Here is a 20,829-nt window from a genome sequence, read left to right as displayed (position 1 = left end):
AATGTTCTCTGAGCTCATGCTGTCCTCCCACACTGACAGAGCACAGACAAATGCGTGGAGGCAAATAATGTCAGAGTGCAGGAAAACACAAAATGACCGGGAGGAGAGGTGGCGGGCTGAAGAGAGTAAGTGGCGGGCTGAAGACAGGGCTGAAGCTCAAATGTGGCAGCAGCATGATGAGAGGAGGCCGGATTCAATGCTGAGGCTGCTGGAGGATCAAACCAGTATGCTCCAGTGTATGGCTGAGCTGCAGCAAAGGCAGCTGGAGCACAGACTGCCACTACAGCCTCTGTGTAACCAACCGCCCTCCTCCCCAAGTTCCATAGCCTCCACACCCAGACGCCCAAGAATGCGGTGGGGGGGGGGCCACCGGCCAACCAGCCACTCCACCACTGAGGATTGCCCAAAAAAAAGAAGGCTGGCATTCAATAAATTTTAAAGTTGTAAACTTTTAAAGTGCTGTGCTTAAAGTGCTGTGTGGCATTTTCCTTCCCTCCTCCACCACCCCTCCTGGGCTACCTTGGTAGTCATCCCCCTATTTGTGTGATGAATGAATAACGAATGCATGAATGTGAAGCAACAATGACTTTATTGCCTCTGCAAGCGGTGATCGAAGGGAGGAGGGGAGGGTGGTTAGCTTACAGGGAAGTAGAGTGAACCAAGGGGCGGGGGGTTTCATCAAGGAGAAACAAAGAGAACTTTCACACCGTAGCCTGGCCAGACATGAAACTGAGTTTCAAAGCTTCTCTGATGCGTACCGCGCCCTCCTGTGCTCTTCTAACCGCCCTGGTGTCTGGCTGTGCGTAACCAGCAGCCAGGCGATTTGCCTCAACCTCCCACCCCGCCATAAACGTCTCCCCCTTACTCTCACAAATATTGTGGAGCACACAGCAAGCAGTAATAACAGTGGGAATATTGGTTTCGCTGAGGTCTAAGCGAGTCAGTAAACTGCGCCAGCGTGCCTTTAAACATCCAAATGCACATTCTACCACTATTCTGCACTTGCTCAGCCTGTATTTGAACAGCTCCTGACTACTGTCCAGGCTGCCTGTGTACGGCTTCATGAGCCATGGCATTAAGGGGTAGGCTGGGTCCCCAAGGATAACTATAGGCATTTCAACATCCCCAACAGTTATTTTCTGGTCTGGGAATAAAGTCCCTTCCTGCAGCTTTTGAAACAGACCAGAGTTCCTGAAGATGCGAGCATCATGTGCCTTTCCCAGCCATCCAACGTTGATGTTGGTGAAACGTCCCTTGTGATCCACCAGAGCTTGCAGCACTATTGAAAAGTACCCCTTGCGGTTTATGTACTTGCCGGCTTGGTGCTCCGGTGCCAAGATAGGGATATGGGTTCCGTCTATGGCCCCACCACAGTTAGGGAATCCCATTGCAGCAAAGCCATCCACTATGACCTGCACATTTCCCAGGGTCACTACCCTTGATATCAGCAGATCTTTGATTGCATGGGCTACTTGCATCACAGCAGCCACCACAGTAGATTTGCCCACTCCAAATTGATTCCCAACTGACCGGTAGCTGTCTGGCGTTGCAAGCTTCCACAGGGCTATAGCCACTCGCTTCTCAACTGTGAGGGCTGCTCTCATCTTGGTATTCATGTGCTTCAGGGCAGGAGAAAGCAAGTCACAAAGTTCCATGAAAGTGCCCTTACGCATGCGAAAGTTTCGCAGCCACTGGGAATCATCCCAGACCTGCAACACTATGCGGTCCCACCAGTCTGTGCTTGTTTCCCGAGCCCAGAATCGGCGTTCCACAGCATGAACCTGCCCCATTAGCACCATGATGTATGCATTGGCAGGGCCCATGCTTTCAGAGAAATCTGTGTCCATGTCCTGATCATTCACGCGACCGCGCTGACGTCGCCTACTCGCCCGGTATCGCTCTGCCAGGTTCTGGTGCTGCATATACTGCTGGATAATGCGTGTGGTGTTTAATGTGCTCCTAATTGCCAAAGTGAGCTGAGCGGCCTCCATGCTTGCCTTGGTATGGTGTCTGCTCAGAAAAAAGGCGCGGAACGATAGTCTGCCGTTGCAAGGGGCGACTGACGACACGGCTTACAGGGTTGGCTTCAGGGAGGTAAAATCAACAAAGGGGGTGGCTTTACATCAAGGAGTATTTCAGGCAGGACTTCACGGAGGGTTCCAATAAGAAATGGTGCACTTAAGTTATTGTTCTTATTGGAACAAGGAGGTTAGTCTGGCCTCTGATTGATACATGGCTAGATTTACCTCGCTGCACCTTCCCTGTGAGTGACTGCAGTGTGACCTAGAGGAATGAGTCCCCTAGACAGGGGGTGGGGGGAGGGGAAGCAAATGAGTGCAAAACAAATCTGGTCTATTTCTTGTTTTGATACACTCCATCTATCTTTTACATCTTTGGCTGGCAGCAGATGGTGCAGAAGGACTGCATGCCATCCACATCTCATGGCTGCTCGGCAGAAGATGGTACAATCCCACTGCTAGCACTCCATATCGCCTGCCTGCTCACCATAAAATGGTTCAATAGGACTGACTGCAGGACTAAAGAGAATGACTTGATCAAGTCACTCCAAATTTGGTCCCTGCGCCCATGTCTGTCCAGGCGCTCCCGGCCGACGCGGCCAAGAGCACCTCGGACATGACGATGACGGCTACCAGTCCTATTGCACCGTCTGCTGCCACAAGGCAATGGGTTGCTGCTACTGTGTAGCAATGCAGTACCGCGTCTGCCAGCACCCAGGAGACATACGGTGACGGTTACCTGAGCGGGCTCCATGCTTGCCGTGGTATGGCGTCTGCACAGGTAACTCAGGAAAAAAGGTGTGAAACGATTGTCTGCCCTTGCTTTCACGGAGGGAGAGAGGGAATGGGGGCCTGACAATATGTACCCAGAACCACCCGCGGCGATGTTTTAGCCCCATCAGGCATTGGGATCTGAACCCAGAATTCCAATGGGCAGCGGGGACTGTGGGAACTGTGGGATAGCTACCCACATTGCGACACTCTGGAAGTTGACTCTAGCCTCAGTACTATGGAAGCGCTCTGCCGAGTTAATTCACTTAATGCACTTAGAGCATTTTCTGTGGGGACACACACACTCGAATATATAAAACCGATTTCTAAAAAAACGACTTCTATAAATTCGACCTAATTTCGTAGTGTAGACATACCCTAAATGAAGCTGTAAGTGGAGACAAGCCCTTAATGACAAATGTTTCCCAGTTTACATACACTAGAAAACAGACAGAAAAGCAGAATGCTGAAGGGAAATAACTGTGAAAATTGAGAAGGCTCTCTGGGGTTCAGAGAATCACTGGTAAATAATGTGTATTAACCAAATGGTGAGTTTTTCCCTTCTTTTATTCATATTATTATTTGTATTACAATAGTGTCAACATGCTCCAATCAAGGTTGGAACTGCAGTGTGCTAGGTGCTGTACATACATCAGAAGAGCTTGCCGTCTGAAAATATAAGATATATAAAGGTAAGAGAAAAAAATATGACTATCCCCGTTTTTCAGTTGACACTGGGAGATTAAGTGACTTGATTTTGTTACACCAAGATTTAGAATGGTATAAATTTACAAGAAACCTTTAATGAACTTGAAGTATGTGGGTTCTAAAGCAGGTACACTACTATACATCTAATTTTATAGCAAAAACACTTTCATGATGTTTTCATAAAAACAGGTTAAAAAAACCCAGAAAATTGAAAACATGTTCCTGGCATGGCAACTAGTGGGGTAGGGACCAGCACCTAAGAATTATGTCACAGGCTATCTGTGCTCACTCAGATATAGCACAGTCCTTGCTTGTTTTCTGAAGGGGCAGGGATTCAGGGAGCAGAGTGGATCAAATGCTAGGGGGGAAAGAGAGACAGGAACTGTAGACACAACGTTTTCCACAGAAGAGAAAATGTCCATAACACCAGAGCCCAAGATGGCAGTGTAATTAGGTATTCCACTCGAAAGTGTATTAGAAACTTGAGGTAAACAGTAAAGGCCGTTTTTTCAAAGCTAAGCACTTAAGTTACAGCTGCAGGATATAGGCACAGAAACCATTAGTAGCCTGAAATATGCAATTTGGGTAACTGTGTACGTAAATAGGGGTTTGTATGCTAATGTGTTTATCTGGGGAAAGTAATTATCCTTCTGCACATGGGCATGCATATTTTGCCAGTGCAATGTAGGTGCTCAATTTGGGAAAAAAATAGCATTAAGGGTGCTAAGAGTCAGAGCACCAATGACAAAGTTTACTATATGTAATCAAGACTAGTCTCTTTTATTGGTTATTGATGACATAAACATTTCAGATGTTACATTACCTTTAGATTCCAACATGTGGATATCACAAAAGGGCTATCCCTAAGTCATTCCCCAACCTGAGTCTTTGGTAATTGGCAAGTGGCTGCCAAGCCATCTGGCTGTCTCTAGAATATAGTTTATTTTAAAAAAATTGGGAATATCAATATATATTAGCTATTCAGTTCATTTCACATTTATTTCACTAAAGAAATATTTTTCATTGATTCATAGATTATAGGGCCATAAAGGGCCACTATGATCATTTAGTCCTACCTCCTGTATAACGCAGGCCACAGGACTTCCCCGAATTAATTCCTGTTTGAACTAGAGGATACTGTGACAAAGTTCCTGCTCTACCTTGGTGGGTCTTGCGCTTATTGGCGGATTTGCTCGCCTTGGAGCTTCACGGCAGCCCTCAGCTTGGCCGTTTTTCTGAACCCACAGTCCAGGTCGACGACTCCCGTGTCTGACCAGGAGCTGGGAGGATTCGGGGGGAAACCGGGCCCGCCCCCTACTCCGGGTTCCAGCCCAGGGCCCTGTGGAATGCAGCTGTCTAAAGTGCCTCCTGGAACAGCTGTGCAATAGCTACAACTCCCTGGGCTACTTCCCCATGGCCTCCTCCCAACACCTTCTTTATCCTCTCCATAGGACCTTCCTCCTGGTGTCTCATAATGCTTGTACACCTCAGTCCTCCAACAGTCTGCGTTCTCGCTCCTAGTGCCTCTTGCTCCCAGCTCCTCACATGCACACCACAAACTGAAGTGAGCTCCTTTTTAAAACCAGGTGCCCTGATTAGCCTGCCTTAATTGATTCTAGCAGCTCCTTGATTGGCTGCAGATGTTCTAATCAGCCTGTCTTAAGTGTCTCCAGAAGGTTCCTGGTAGTTCTGGAACCTTCCCTGTTACCTTACCCAGGGAAAAGGGACCTACTTAGCCTGCGGCGAATATCTTCTATTACTGTCCTATAGCCATCTGGCCCGACCCTGTCACAATATCATCGAGAAAAAAAAATCCCAATCTATATTTTAAAATTGCCAGTGATGAAGAATCTACCACAAGCATTGGTAAACTGCCTTTTTTTCCTAATTGGTATCACTAAAATAAATTCTCACTGATGCAACAAAGAAGATTCTAATGTATTATGATTATTCTAGACATCAGATTAGAACTGTGGTTTTACAAACTAATTTTAATTTTTCAACCTACAGTTAACTGGGTGATATGGGACCATGTATGAACTGCAGATTTCCAAAATCTGACAGTGAAATTTAAATTCAAGTGAAAGGGTGTTTATATTTGTTTTCTTTTCTCTCTCTCTTTCTCCTTTCTTTTACAAACAGATTTTGATAAAAATGTTTATTTAAATGTATTTCTTTTTATCATATTTAAACTAGAAAGTGAATGTCATTAGGAATGACAGCAATGATTTACACAAAGTGGCAATTATTACCTGCCACAAGACAAAACACAGGCTTCAAGTTTTGTGTGTGTATATATATATATTTTTTTTCTAAAGCTTTGCTAACACAAAAAAAGTGACAAATGTATCTTTCTGGATTCAAAGTGGCTTTTTTATTTTAAGGCTTAAGAAAAATGGAATAATAAAATATTATTGCTGATCCCTTAGATCTGCATGCTGGGGAATCATAGAATATCAGGGTTGGAAGGGACCTCAGGAGATCATCTAGTTCAACCCCTGTTCAAAGCAGGATCAATCCCCAACCTGCTGCCTATTAATTTCATTTGGTGGCCCCTAGTTCTTATATTATGGGAACAAGTAAATAACATTTCCTTATTCACTTTCTCCACACCACTCATGATTTTAGATATCTCTATCATATCCCCCCTTAGTCTCCTCTTTTCCGAGCTGAAAAGTCCTAGTCTATTTAATCTCTCCTCATATGGGACCAAACCCGTTCCAAACCCCTAATCATTTTAGTTACCCTTCTCTGAACCTTTTCTAATGCCAGTATATCTTTTTTGAAATGAGGAGACCACATCTGTACGCAGTATTCAAGATGTGGGCGTACCTTGGATTTATATAAGGGCAATAAGATATTCTCTGTCTTATTCTCTATCCCTTTTTTAATGATTCCTAACATCCTGTTTGCATCCCTAATGTAATTCCCTATAGAATATTGCATGGATACATATAATGCATACCTAGTTTCCACAGGTTGGGAACTATGGTGTAAAACTAAAGAAAATATTAGGTGTTTAAAATTCAAATCAAAATAAAAAAAATGTTGAAAACACTCAAATTTGTAAAAATGATGGTTTCTTCTTGAAAAATGGACATTTGCCTGACAATAGGTCTGTGTTCATTCTAAAATTGTCCTATTTTAAGCAAAAAAACTGATCTTTAATTGCTTTTTTTGTTTTAGATATTAACATTGAAGAAATATGTTAAAATTCAAATGTTGCTTTTTTTAAAAAATGTGAAAAATAGAAAAGTAGCTAAATAAAGTATTTTATTCTTGCTAAAGACTGACTTGCACACTCCTATAACACATAGAATGAAATGCAATAGTTTCTATCACATCAGCCAACTATACCTGCCCATTATATTCAGTTGCTGGAAAAACACATCTCAGCCGAAAGTGAGGACAACCATTTGGGACAATTACTCAAAATATAGGGGGCATTTCAAATACACAAGTGATGTCATACTTTGACACTCATCACAGATAAATAAATGTCATTATGGAGCTATCACCATCATAAAGGTTGAACCAAACATTAGATTGCTTTCACATCAGAGGCCTAATTATAAAGCATCACAAACATATAAGACATGTATGTACAAAGCCACATAACTCCAGAATTCCCTCAGTCGATGGACAAATTATGCAAACAAAGGTATTTAATATGTTTAAGGTGACCTCAGCAACAGACTGTGAAGTTCTCAGAGGATTTATCAGAACTAGAGCTGGCCAGAAACTGGAATTTCCATTCAGTGGGAAATTCCAAAACAAAAAACAAACAAAAACAAACAAAAACCACACAGCACACACTACAAATATTCCAGAATGGATCAAACCCCAAAATTTCAATATTTCCACAGAACAAGAATTCTGACATTTAGTTTTGACCTTTTTTGAAAAGTTTCCAAGGCTCTCCAAGCTTCTTGGAGCTCAGGCAGTCAATCAGGTAAGAAGGTGAGCAGCCCAGGAGCATGGAAGTCCTGGCTCTGGAGTAGTCTACACTGCAGCTGTGAGAATGCCTCCCAACCCGAGGTAGCCAGACTCATGCTAGCAGGGCTTGAGATAGCATGCTAAAAATAGAAGTGTGAACATTGCAGCTCCAGCGAAGACTCAGGCTAGCCACCCAAACTCAGACCCATAGGGTATGTCTACTCTGCAATGTAAGCTCAGGGTTCAAACTCAAGCTCAGGTATAACCCCGCTTCTGTCTACAAACAAATTGTGCTAACCCAGAGTCTCAGGACCTCACATGGGGTGGAGTGTTTGAACCTGAGTCAAGCTGGGACCCATCTTAGGTGTAGCCCTCCTTGACTTGTGCTCTGGAGTCGGCCAAAAGTATCCCACAATCCCATGGGCTGACTTTCTATGTCCTTTGGACAATCAAGTTTGGTGGACAATCAAGTTTTCCCACACTGCACCATGAACAGGGCTAGTGTGGCTACATTTTGGGAGGTGCTAGGAAGTTTGGGATATGAGAGGGCCCTCAAAATGAAGTGTAGACCTTGGAGCCCCAAGTTGGGACCTAGCGTTCAACAATTCTAATCTGGGGTTGCAAATGAGTACAGATGCTCAAGCCTAGGTTAACAAACTCAGAGTCCGCTAACTCAAGTTCTACTAACCCTGGGCTTACACTGGACAGTGGGTTATGTCTACCCTGCAATGTCCACACTGCTATTCTTAGCGTGATAGCTCGAGCTATGAGTTTCTCTACATGGGCTTGGAGACTTACTCCCACCTGCAGTGCTGATATACCTGAAGGTCCCTGGTAGCCTTTGCTTCCTATGGCCTGTGCTATGCAGTGACCACTTCTTGCCTTAGAATCTATGAAATGCCAGTTTGTTTATTTTTTCTCTGGGCATATATAGCCATTTACAAAAGACAAGGTAGGAAGCAGGTCATAGTCACAATCTTTAAACTACCTGCAACCACCTTTACTATATAAAAGAAAAACAGAGCACTGTTTGGAATTTTAGAAAGCAGTGAAACAAGCAGAAATAAGGTTCTTAAAAATAACAGCTCTTGGCAAGCAGGCCAGACAGCAAAGGAAAATAACCAAGGTATCATCCATGCACATAATACATACACAGTGCAGTAATGGGGCTGATTTAAATGAGATATTAGCCCTGCTGCAAAATCCATGCTGTCAGGGTAATTGAGCCAAGTAGTCTTTTCTAACAATATTTTAAAATGCGAGAAAGGAAACAAAAGTGTAGAAATAAAGCGAAAATTATGGTTTTCCATGCTATATCTTTGCATTTCTATAGTTGCACTGGAGATTCTCTCTCTCAGATTCCCTGCCTATCGATGTAGTATCTAGCAAAGTGGCTGGCATATACCATGTGTTACAGATGGATCAGCAATGGCATACATCTGGCATGCCAGCTGTGTAGTTTTCCACACTATCTTTGTTTTCCCTAGTTTTCAGCCAGCACTGATACCACGCTGCCCTTCAGAGGCTATATTCTTCCTTGACGGTACCTTAGTGACACTGGACAAAGCAGAAACGTTAACAGGAGTAGCAGCACAACAAACATGGGCCTCTAAATTAGGTTGGTTGCTATTCTAGAACCTGCTACAGACACTTTTGGAGGGATCCTTAAAGCTATAACTGGCTAATACTCTCCTCTGTGATTTTAACTTTTCCATTATTTTTGACAGCTTTGTTCCATACATGCAGTCTTTTACAGTGGGCTGTATAGCTGAAACTTCACTAGTATAATACGGTGAAATAAAAAGAGAAAAAAAAATCTCTTGCCCACATTGTTGACTGTCCGGAGAATAGAGACAATAATATGTGTCTTACATACAAATACACTGATTAAACACAAAGAAATGATGCCACAATGCAAAGCACCACACCTACTCTTTGCGCATTCAAAACAAACCACCACATTTATACACTTGGCAGAATTCAATTTTTATTTGTTATAATTTTGATGGATAATATTGAGGTTAATTTTTAAGCAGTTTTTATTTGTATTTGTTTAAATTTTCACTGTTGCACAAAATTCTGATTTTTATCAATTTAAGTCTTCAGATTTGTAGGAAACTATGGGAGAGTGACAGACAATAATTATTTAATGACAATAGACATTGACATTCAAAATGTTAAAGCTTTGCAAAACACTAAAACACAAAATGTCAACATCACATGTCAAAATAGACAAAGTAAATATCGCTCAACCAAACCATAATCATTATAAAAGCAGCATTTTTCTTACTTTGCCTACCTGTAAATTTAAATTATCAATGGAAATCTTTTTTGTCAGTTTGTGTGTGTACGGTGAAGTTGACATTTACCAACTTTTACTGATAAAAATATAATTTTTCCAAGCCTACTTATATATCAAAAGGCGCAGAAGAGGCTTTTGGACCTTCAATTATTTTGACCACCTCCCTCCCCGTTTCTTTTGTTTTCAGTTAACAAGAATTATTACAGTTACCCAAGCCTTCAACAAACAGTAATTAAGGTGTAAAAAGGGAATTACTGCACTACAAATGAGCAGCTAATAACACCCATTTGAATATCCTCCAATTTCTTTTCTTAATTATGCATTCCATCTGGAAGTGTGGGATGAAGACAGATGTTTACACAACCAGCAACCAAAATTACCCTGAAGAAAATGTAGCTCTTGTCTACACCGGGAATTTGCCCCAGTTACAAAAACTTATGTGGCCATTCTAATGCACACCTCTGGCACATACAGGCAAAGCCACTAGTTGCACTAATGGATTTTACCTTTTTGCAAAGCCAGCATTCTGACTAAAATAATTACCATTCTACTAAATTAATATGACATATATGCTAAATTGATTAAAATCTTGCTAACCCATAGATCTCAAAATATAATTGTTAATGGAGAATCGCCAGTTAGAGGGGATGTTTCTAGTGGGGTCCTGCAGGGTTTGGTTCATGGATCAATATTGTTATCACTGATATGGAAGAAAATATAAAATCATTACTGAGGAATTTGGCAGATGATTCAAAGATTGGTTGGGTAGGAAATAATGAGGAGGCCAGGTCACTGATACAGAGCAATCTGGATTGCTTGGTAAAATGGATGCACTCAAACAACAGGACTTTTAACATAAGATGTATGCACGAACATACATCTAAGAATAAAGAATGTTGGCCATACTAATTGGACTGGGTATTATATTTTCTGGAAAACAGCAACTTTAGAAAGGATTTTGGAAACATTATTGATACCAGTTGAACATGAGCTCCTAGTGTGACATAGTGGCAAAAACATCTAAGATGATACCTGGATGTAAACGAAGCATTGGGGGTGGGCAGGGAGGAGAGCATTATTACCTTAGTATATGGCATTAGTGAGACCATTACCGGAATGCAGCATTCATTTCTGGAGTGCACGTTTTTTAAAAAGGATGTTGAAAACTTGAAGAGGGCTTAGGGAAGAAGTGAAAGAATGATTCTGTAAAACACATCTTACAATGAGAGACTAAAGAGTTCAGTCTTAAGCTTATGGAGAAGAAACATAAGAGATGATGTGATCATGGTCTGTAATTACCTATACAGGAGGATGATGATATTGCAGGGTTCTTTTAAATATAGCAGCCAAAGTTCTAAAAATATCTAATGGCTGGAGGTTGAAGTTAGTTATATTCAAATTGGAAATAAATTGCATATTTTTAACTGAGGATATTTAACCATTGGAACAGGTTCCCAAGGGATGTTGGTTGAGGCCCCATCGCTTGGAGTCTTTACATCAAGAATCAATATTTTTCTAACACATATGCTGTAGTTCAAACAGGTTTTTGGGCAAGACGCAAAAATTATTAGGTAAACTACTATGGCCTGTGTTATGCAAAGCGGTCAGACTAGATAAGCACAATGGCCCCTTTTGGCATTATAAATCTATTAACCTATGAAAATCCAGTTTGAAATTTTAAAATAAACCTAAGTTGCCAGCATTGTCTGAATGTCAGTTCAGATACGACACAGAACCATCACCCTTCTGATTGGACAGCAGAATTAGAGGAATAGTGTGCATGCAATGTAGTTGCAGCCGTGGCGGGCCCAAGATATTAGAGAGACAATGTAGGTGAGGTAATAAACAAATATATCTTATTGGACCAACTTCTGTTGGTGAGAGAGACAAGCTTTCAAGCTGCACAAAGCTCTTCTTCTGGTCTGGAAAAGATACTCCCAGTGTCACAGCTAAAAGCCAGGTGGAACAGATTTGTTTAGCATAAGTAGTTAGCACACATTCCAGGTGAAGTGGACCATTAACACCTCTGCAGTCATAAGAAAAAAATGGGATTAGTGGGTTTCAGATTGGTTTAATAAGCCATAAACCCAATGTCTCTGTTCAGTCCATGATGTTTAGTGTCTAGCAGAATTATTAATTTAAGCTCTCAGGCTCCTCTTTTGAAAGTGTTGTACAGGTTGCCTATAAGGATGAGGACGGATAGATCAGATAAGAGTGACGGCTTTGTGAAAAGTGTTCATCCTCAGATAAAATGATGTTTTTGTCTTATATCATCATATATATTATATATTGTTATCTTTTCTGGCAGGATCTTGTAACGTTTTGAGATGGTATGTGCCGGTCTCTGGGGAGCTTGCTTCTGATGATGAGGTTGGATGGGTTGTTTGAAGCCCAGAAGTGAAAGCAATGAACCCCCACTTCTGGTCTTCAAACAACCCCCAGTCTCTCTCAGGTCATCATCAGAAGCAGGCATATCTCTGCTAACTACTTATGCTAAACAATCTATTCCACTTTGCATTTAGCTGTGATTCTCTGTGAGTACTGAAGAAGAGCTCTGTGAAGCTCAAAAGCTTGTCTTTTTCACCAACCGAAGTTAGTCCAATAAAAGGAATAGTATGTTGCATTCTGATACCTGTAAATGCAGAATGGTGGGAGTCAAGTAGCATAAACCCTTGGAGAACTTCTTTTGAGTTAAAATTAAAATTACTGTTTTAAAATAACAGTACAGATATTACTGAATATTAATTTGTATTATCATTAAAAATATACATAAAAGAAAGTTAAAATACCTGGCTCACTGGTGTTAATTTAGTAATGAGGATGAAAATAATGTTGAGGAAAATTGTTCATTTAATTTAAGAATAATTGCTAAGAATAAAAATCCTTTCATATGATTAAAAAGAAGGCTTACTTAAAATTTTCAAGATAATTCTGATTAAAAAGACGGAAAACACTTGCTACTGTTTGTGACAATAAAACCTTATGGCATTATCGACTGACAAAAGTAGGGACAGTGTTCTGAATTTGAGTCAGTGGCCTAATCATCTTTCTAGTTGATTTGAATCAATACTTTTTTTTTTCTAAATATGACATTAAAAAAGTCTCGATTAATTTGTTTTGTACAATTTTTTTGCCAATAATAAGCAAACCTAAATTATTAAATGAGATAGCACTAAAGTGAGAGTAAATTTACATCAATTTAGACCAGAATAAAAATCCATGACTAAATTAACACTGTAGCTCATTCATTACAAAGTAATTGCTAAATAACTGTAAAATACATGACATATTATTCATTACCGATGTAATTAGTACAACTTTTTCTATCCACTTTTATGTACATCCGTATTTCCAGAAAAGGAATGCAAATATAATTACTTACCAAGATGGTAGTAACAATTAAAGAGCGATTGGATAGGGAATCTGTGATGTTTGCTGGTTTTCCTTTCTGATTCTCTGTCATGTTAAGGCCACTTGCTGGATCCCAAGTTCCAATCTATAAAAACAGCATATGCACTTTATAAATTGTCCATCAATTCTATTAGGCACCTAAGAGAGAATACTGTAAAGGAGAAGTTAAGACTGCTAACGCTTATTATTCACCTCTACTACATTATCTGCTGCCGTTATATTAAAGTCTGCTTGTTTAAAGTATGATTCACTGTACTTCAAATTGTGCCTGGTGAAGTGTGACATTAAGGGCAAAATGATGCAAAGAATTTCTAAAGTCACTCTGAGTGCTTAATTTCCCATTTAAACTTTCATTCTCCTAGATAAACCACCTCTGATGATAACTTGATAGCAGACAGGAATTCATTTGCAGAGCTTACAGTATCCCTTCTGAAAATGGATTTATCCCTTCTTCTCATCATAATTAGCATAAGGGCAAAAAAAGATATTTTGGGGAAAATATTATGGGGAAGATTCCAATTTTATTAAGTGGAATAGTGTGATTGATTTGCTGATAAGATTCTGTACATATATCTTCTGACACTTAGGGCCTTGAAGTCCTTATCCCAGAAACAGTCAATAGGAGTTTTGCCTAAGTAAGGAGTTCAGATTGTGTCTTATGGGGCTGCATTACTCCAGTGTTATGCCCACTAAAATCAACAATTACATGAGTGTAAAATTTGAATAACCAAGTGGTAAATCCATACCTTAGCACTTCTCTTTAGGTGTAAGACTATTTTGGTTCCCTTGTCTTATTTTAGTTCATTATGGTGTATAATCCCCACTCAGAACACTGACAAAATTGGGTCAGAGATGCCTGACGCACCCAGTCAGTGTCCAACCTGATGCTTAGACTGTGAGAGCTGAGCCTGGTGTAGGAGGGGATCCCCACCACTGGCTCAATCAATCCCTGTGCCTGGTGAGGTGGTGCCACTCCTCAGCCCCTGGGGACCCCAGTCACACTCTCATCCCTCCCCTTCCACCTCCCATGCCGTTGCCACCCCTGAGCTTCTCGCTTTCCCTTTCTCGGGGGTGTGAAGGGAGACCCTCAGGAAGCAGTATTTGTTTTCCCTTTCCTCACTGCTGCTGAACCCCCTCCACCCCACTTCCTGGGCTGCTGTACTCCCTACACACACACACACACACACACGGGGTGTGTACTCCACCCCTCCCCCCCAACACACACACACACACACAGTAGTGCCACTCAGGGCAGTTTTTGTTCAGAAAGGGCCTTAAGCTACTTTTCATACACTGATGTGAGCTCTCTTCCTCACCCCTCTGGAAAATAAGGTGGAGCGCCTTTAAATCTGAGTAAGTAAGGAACTTGAATAACCTTACATAGTAGCATGTTTCAGTTTGTACATGTGAATATCCTTTGGGGAGTAACTATTACTGAATTTCCAGACCACAGGGTTCTAAAGCAGTGCTGCCCAGTCAGTCAACGCAAACTGGAAATCAGTTGCAAGGGGGCAATCAGAAATTGGCACCCACTGGCTAAAAAAGCAGCAAAATCCTGGGGTGATTAGTAACCAGCAGGAGCCCAGGCAGGGAAGGAAAGGAACAGCTCCCCGCCTCATTCTGCTGCTGCCTCTATCACTCAGCCACCCATAAAACGGTGGGCAAAGTGCAGAGATGTTGGGGAAAGCAGTGATAGGTCACTTGTAGAAGAGAACTGGCAAGAAGGGGAGAGATAAGGTAGGAGCTGGGGAAGAGGAGGCTGAGACTAGGGGTGACCTGGGTTTGTCAATGCTGTTCCAGTACAAGACTGAACTGGGTAGGGTTAGGTTAGGTTAATCTCCACTAGCTTTCCAGCATATTCAGCGACTATAGCCTCGCCTCAGGAAAGTCGTCTATGAATAATACAGATGCAGATCCCTAAGGAGATACTTATGGGAATTCCATATGTATATATTATCCATTTCAAATCTTAAATTCAGGAAACAATATTTTATTTTATTAAGCCTGCCTAAAAATTCTGATACCTATAGGCAATTAAAGTAATTTCCTCCACTACATCTTTCAACATGGGGAGGGATAGCTCAGTGGTTTGAGCATTGGCCTGCGAAACCCAGGGTTGTGAGTTCAATCCTTGAGGGGGCCATTTAGGGATCTGGGGCAAAAATTGGGGATTGGTCCTGCTTTGAGCAGGGGGGGTTGGACTAGATGACCTCCTGAGGTCCCTTCCAACCCTGATATTCTATGATTCTATGAACATAAGATGTGTTTCAGTTAATCTAACCACATTTGTGAGTCACTGAGGATTACCACATTAGAATTTTGGTTTTCCTTAACCAAACCTATCTAGTCTCATAAGTGGTTGCATCATTTAAAGGAGAATTTCTTTGTGTGTAAAAAAAAAAAAACCTACTATTTTATCTAAATAGATATACTGATAGTTGCATGTTACTGCATTCTGTTTATCTTTTTTGAAAATTGTGAATAAAGAATTTTAAAAATTGAAGGAAATGGAGGGCCAGACTGACATAGGTGTGCCATCTTACACATTCTCTCTTTTGGGTGAGCAAAGCGTCAACAATTTATACCATAGATATGACAGACACTGTTATTGTTCGCAAGTAATACAACATATCAACATTCTACTAAAAGCTATTTCTCCATGAATGAAAGTAAAAGATGAAGATTAACGTTGGCACCAAATCCGCAGCAGTCAATTTGTTTAGTGCAATTGTTTTAATTCTCAAACAGTCTTAAGAACTGAATAGATTTAGTTATGTATGTTTATTAAAACTGGAAACCAAATAATTCCCTTAAGGCAAAAAATGTAGTGGAATCCAACCAAGGTAATTTATTATGTATAATTGCAATCTAGCCTCTCTATGGCAATCTAAACATGTTGAGTATTATAAGGTACAAGTTTAAAGGGAGGTTTACATAGCAATTGCAGTTATGAGCAAAACTTTATCATCAGATCTAAGACAGTTGTGGAGGAGAATTTAATCTTCAAATCCTTATTCACATAGGTAGCCTTATGTGAGTAGCCTCATGACGTCACTTAAATTACTCTTGTGAGTAAGAATCTCATGTGAATAAGGGTGCATAAACAGGCCCTAAACACTCACAATTTCTAGTTGCAGCCAAAGAAAACTACAAGTGTATGTTCCTACAGGATACATATTTATAAAAAACTAGGCTTTTGGACTACTTGGAGATCAACATTCAGCATTGACTTTCACATTGTTCTCCAATAGAAAGGCAGCCAGCAATGTCAAAAAGGTCTTGGGGTGCTGCTAAGATACAGATGAACCAAACATAACAGAAGGGGACAAGGAGCAGAAAATGGAGAAATCTTTATTGAACCACAGATAAGACAGTCAGTTACTGACTCCCAGAATTATATTATTATTAAGGGTCTATTTAGCTTGACATATTGCGGAAATTGCAGATTCCACAATATTAGGCTTCCACTGCAATTTTGACAGCGGGAGCCCTGCTGTGTGCAGGGCTGACAGTGGGAGCCCCCAGGGGCAGGAGGGGTGCTGTCAGCCCCAGGCCCTTGCTTTCAGCCATGGGCAGATGATATTGGGAACCGTTGCTCTGAGCCTTTTGTTCCTGCTCTCAGCCCCAGGCCCCTGCTCTCAGCCCCGGGTGGCAGACAGCAGAAAATCACAGGAAAGTAATAGACTTTATTACTGCAGTTATTACTTTTCCATGGTTTGTCCTCAACTCTGCTGCAATTTTTTGACAATCATCCCGCAATTCAAGTAGGGCCTTAATTGTTATGTAATTAATCTCTACTAACAGAACTGTATGTCTTATGCCTAAGAGAAATCAGTTATTTGTAGGCAGGTATATACACAGTTCCACTGGGTCAATCAATCAAATAGATCCTTTCACTACAATATTAACAGGGTTTTCGTGACATTTATCTGACACTGGCTCAATATAAACATAATAAAAAAACTGAAAGGATATCAGAAGTCTCCTAAAAATATTCAGTGTGTTTTCCAAAAAAATATAGAGTTCAGCAATACCAAAAGATATGGTCTGGAAATATCCACTTGCATTTTAAAATGAATTAGCTTCATTTGTGCTCAAACATCTTGTATTCACTTTCCACAAAGATTAGAGTAACTGAGTTTCCTCCCACACATGTTCATGGAAAGAACTTCAAACGTGAATAAAATAAGTTTGAATTTGCACAATTATTTGTGCCAGAATAAAAAAAAAAACCTTGGAAGACTAATGTAAACACTATCAGAATTCCCAAATGAGCAGTTAGTCGAAGGTGTGGAGAAAAATATCACTGTGCAAAGGAAGGCCCGCAGATTCTATAGTAATCTAAAATAAAGTATCTGGGAAAAGGCAGTGATTTAGCTTAGTTCTTCTGAAAGCTCCAGAACAGCCTCAACAAATCTGCTGCAAAATGTTTGAAGTGGTCTTTTTGTGTTACCACATATCACGTTGTAAAGATCTGCTTTTAGTCATGTCAATAACAATCTAGCAAAAAATTATTTGTGAAAAAATTCTATTCCACTTTCTGTGGAAATGTCAGAAATCAAGTTTTTAGCCTCCTGTTGAACACCCTCATATTCCATTCGAAGCTACTATATTTGCCAGGAACAATCTGATTTAATACAAATCCTCAGACTCTGTAAGACGTGTATTGTACTCATATTGAAACAGAGCTTGGCTGAATTCATGTCTAGACTACAGAGGAATTTACTGTATGTCAGTCAAATGAGACTTTCTATGCAATTTATTGCCTACTTAGACCGTAGATAAAATGTCATTTTTATAAATAACCAAATGTTCTTTCGCTGTTATTTTCAGAATTACCCTCAAAATGTTGACATTTTTCTGACTGAGAGGTGCCCAAACATGCATGTACTGATCTAGATGTGGTGCCTTTAGTGTTGCAATAAGAGGGATCATCATCTCGAGGGTCTGTGATGCAAATTTGTCAAATGTGCAGCCAAAATCACATTGGCTTTTTGTCCCATAACACATGACAAGCTCCTATATAGTTTGCTGCTCTCTCATTTTTTTATAGTTATTAGACATTTCTATAGTGCTTATTCAAAATCTGAGCTATCATCTTTTTGGTATTACTACTTCCCATTTAAGTCCTTCCCATTTAATCTCCGAGTTCCATATTCCATTTTCCTCAAAAATATTTAACTTACTTGTTTGAAACTCATTTTGTTATTGCACATATTTCTGATCTCTCCAGATTTTTGTTCATTTGTTTGTCCTCTCTGGCATTTGCATAGTAATATACCTCTCACTTTCATATTTGTTAATTTAAGTAATGTGCCATGCACTCCTCCTTCCAGGTCATTAATGAAGATATAAAATATAACCCAGTCCTGCAGTGTAATACTGGACAATATTTTTCAACTCAATTCATGCCATATATTCATGTCTTTCAGCCAATTTTCAGTCCATTTGATAGTGTTCTTGTCCAAGGCAATTTTATTCTTGTTTCGCTAGTAATATTTCATGACACAATGTATCAAATGCTATATTAAAGTCCAGGTATAGTGGGGACCAACTTAAAGTAATTTTCCCTCGCAGAACAGCCTTATTATAAATTATCCTTCACTATAATCAGAGTGATAATTTGCTTTTTATAATAGATTGACAGTCCCAAATTGTTGCACTGTACTTAATTTAGGTTTCACTATGTCCAAATTCATTAAGGAGATTCTGCTATACGTTGTTTACTGAACTCTAATTCTTCATTTTCATGTATTATTTTAAAAAATCAGGTTTGTCTGGCATTTCTTGCTATTTGTACATTCATAGTGTTTTATTGCTTACAGGTCTATTATTCTCTAAGGCCAATATTTTTCAAAAATGGGAGCATCCAGGAGAATTAATCTGGATTAATTTCAGGTGAATTTCAAGTGGATTCGTTAAGCCATATTAAATCTCTGTGTGAACACTCTCCTGCAGAATTAAAGTGGTGGTATTTCAGTTTAATTACTTTGGAAAATAATTACACTAAACCAAATTAAGGCCATTTTATTTCTGAACAACAGGAATTTAATGTGGTTTAACTAATCCACTTCCAATTCACACCTTTAGTTAATTCAAATTAATTTTCCTGGATGTCCCCATATGGACAAGCCCTTAGGCATGCTCATTCTGATGCAGGATCATTCCCTACTGCACTATCTAAGGTTTTTATTTAGTACAGTTTTACGAGTCCCAAGAGATGGGTCTTCCACCACTTCTCTTTGAAGGCTATTCTGCTGCTTGAGCCACCTAACTGTGAGAAAGTTTACCACAATATATAGCCATAATTTTCCAGTTTGTTAATTTCATAGTTCTACTCACTTCCCCATTTTTGTTGTGTGTACTCAAATGCTTATAAACCAATATATCATTCTCAGTCACTATTTACCTAAAATAAAATACTTAAACTCTTCAATTTTCTATGAAAGCCAATTTCTCCACCCGATTATTTTTGTTGTTCTTACTGCAGTTTGTCAATATATTTTGGTAATAACCCAAAATGAATGCAATATTTCAGTGAGGTCACCAGAAAACACATAGAAAGGGATTACTAACTTCCTGCTCTGTGATACCTTTGTAGCAGACAGCTCAAACTAGTGGTTTTTTGTTTTAGATTTTTTAACCTCCATAGCCTACTATGTCTATTTTGCCATCTCTTACTGCTTCCCAAGTTTCTCCCTCCTCTTAGGTATGTGTGTTTTAGATTATTTTCCTCCAGATGTATATCTCCAATCTTTTCCAAACTGAAAAATTTCTGACTGCATTTTCTTCCCAAATTTCTAATCTCTGCGGCTCTTTGTTTCACTTTTGTCTTGACTGTGGTTCATATCTCCTAATTTCAACTGTATCAACTGTCAATTTAATTAACATGTTTTTTGCTCCCTCTTCCAGATCTAAAATTATGTTTAATAAGGCCAGACATAACACAGATCATTATGGAAGACAATAGACACTTCCTGTAGTTCAACATGTTGCCATTTATCAATATGTTTTGTTGATGGTCTTTCAGACAGCTTTCAATTCACATGACACTGTTTCTATCCAAGTCAATTTGCATTAATTTTTCAAATAAGATTGTGAAATACAGTATCAAATACTTTACTGAAGTCCAAACATATTATATCCACTGTATTCTTTTCATCCACTAATTTTGTATTTCTATCAAAAAAAAAGCAATCAAGCTTGTCTGGCATAGTTTATGCTGCTTATTGTTCTTATACTCCTCCAGTCCTCTGTGTCTGTACCAGATGCTTGCTTTTTTATTTTTTTGTTTCCTGTATCCAACTATTTTATTCCTGTATTTCACTGTTATTCATTATTAAATTGCATCACATTGGTTTTGTTAATGCTTCTGAAACATATTATAGGGCTGGATCCGGAGAGGGTCTGAACATCCTCAACTCTCTCATATCAATCAAAGCTGAGGGTGCTCAGCACCTCTCAGGATCAGGCCCACAGTGCTACTTCATCTCTTCCTCAAGGTACCCACCAATAATAATACCCAGTTTTGATAACTGTATCCCTTCTAGTTATTATGTATTCCCCGTATTTCTTGTAAAGTACATAAATACTTATGTTTGTTGTTATATACACATACATACACATACATATGTGTGTGTCTGTAGATCATTTCCATCCTTTCTCATTTTCAAATAGGAATCA

The 20,829-nt window shown here is 39.8% G+C and overlaps 1 protein-coding gene across 3 annotated transcripts in view; it reads right to left on the bottom strand.

Moving 5' to 3' along the window:
* The window catches only part of GRIK2 (glutamate ionotropic receptor kainate type subunit 2), a 611,732-nt gene that overhangs the window by 261,657 nt on the left and 329,246 nt on the right, over positions 1-20,829 (bottom strand). For all 3 annotated transcript variants that reach the window (XM_048844922.2, XM_075126599.1, XM_048844923.2), the window contains exon 10: positions 13,118-13,231. In XM_048844922.2, coding sequence (XP_048700879.1) covers positions 13,118-13,231 — 114 coding nt within the window. The remainder of the gene's footprint in view (positions 1-13,117; positions 13,232-20,829) is intronic.

The sequence above is a fragment of the Caretta caretta genome, chromosome 3 (genome assembly GCF_965140235.1).
Source record: "Caretta caretta isolate rCarCar2 chromosome 3, rCarCar1.hap1, whole genome shotgun sequence".
Lineage (NCBI taxonomy): Eukaryota > Metazoa > Chordata > Testudines > Cheloniidae > Caretta > Caretta caretta.
The sequence above is the reverse complement of the archived record's forward strand: the minus strand, read 5'-3'. Positions and strand labels throughout refer to the sequence as shown.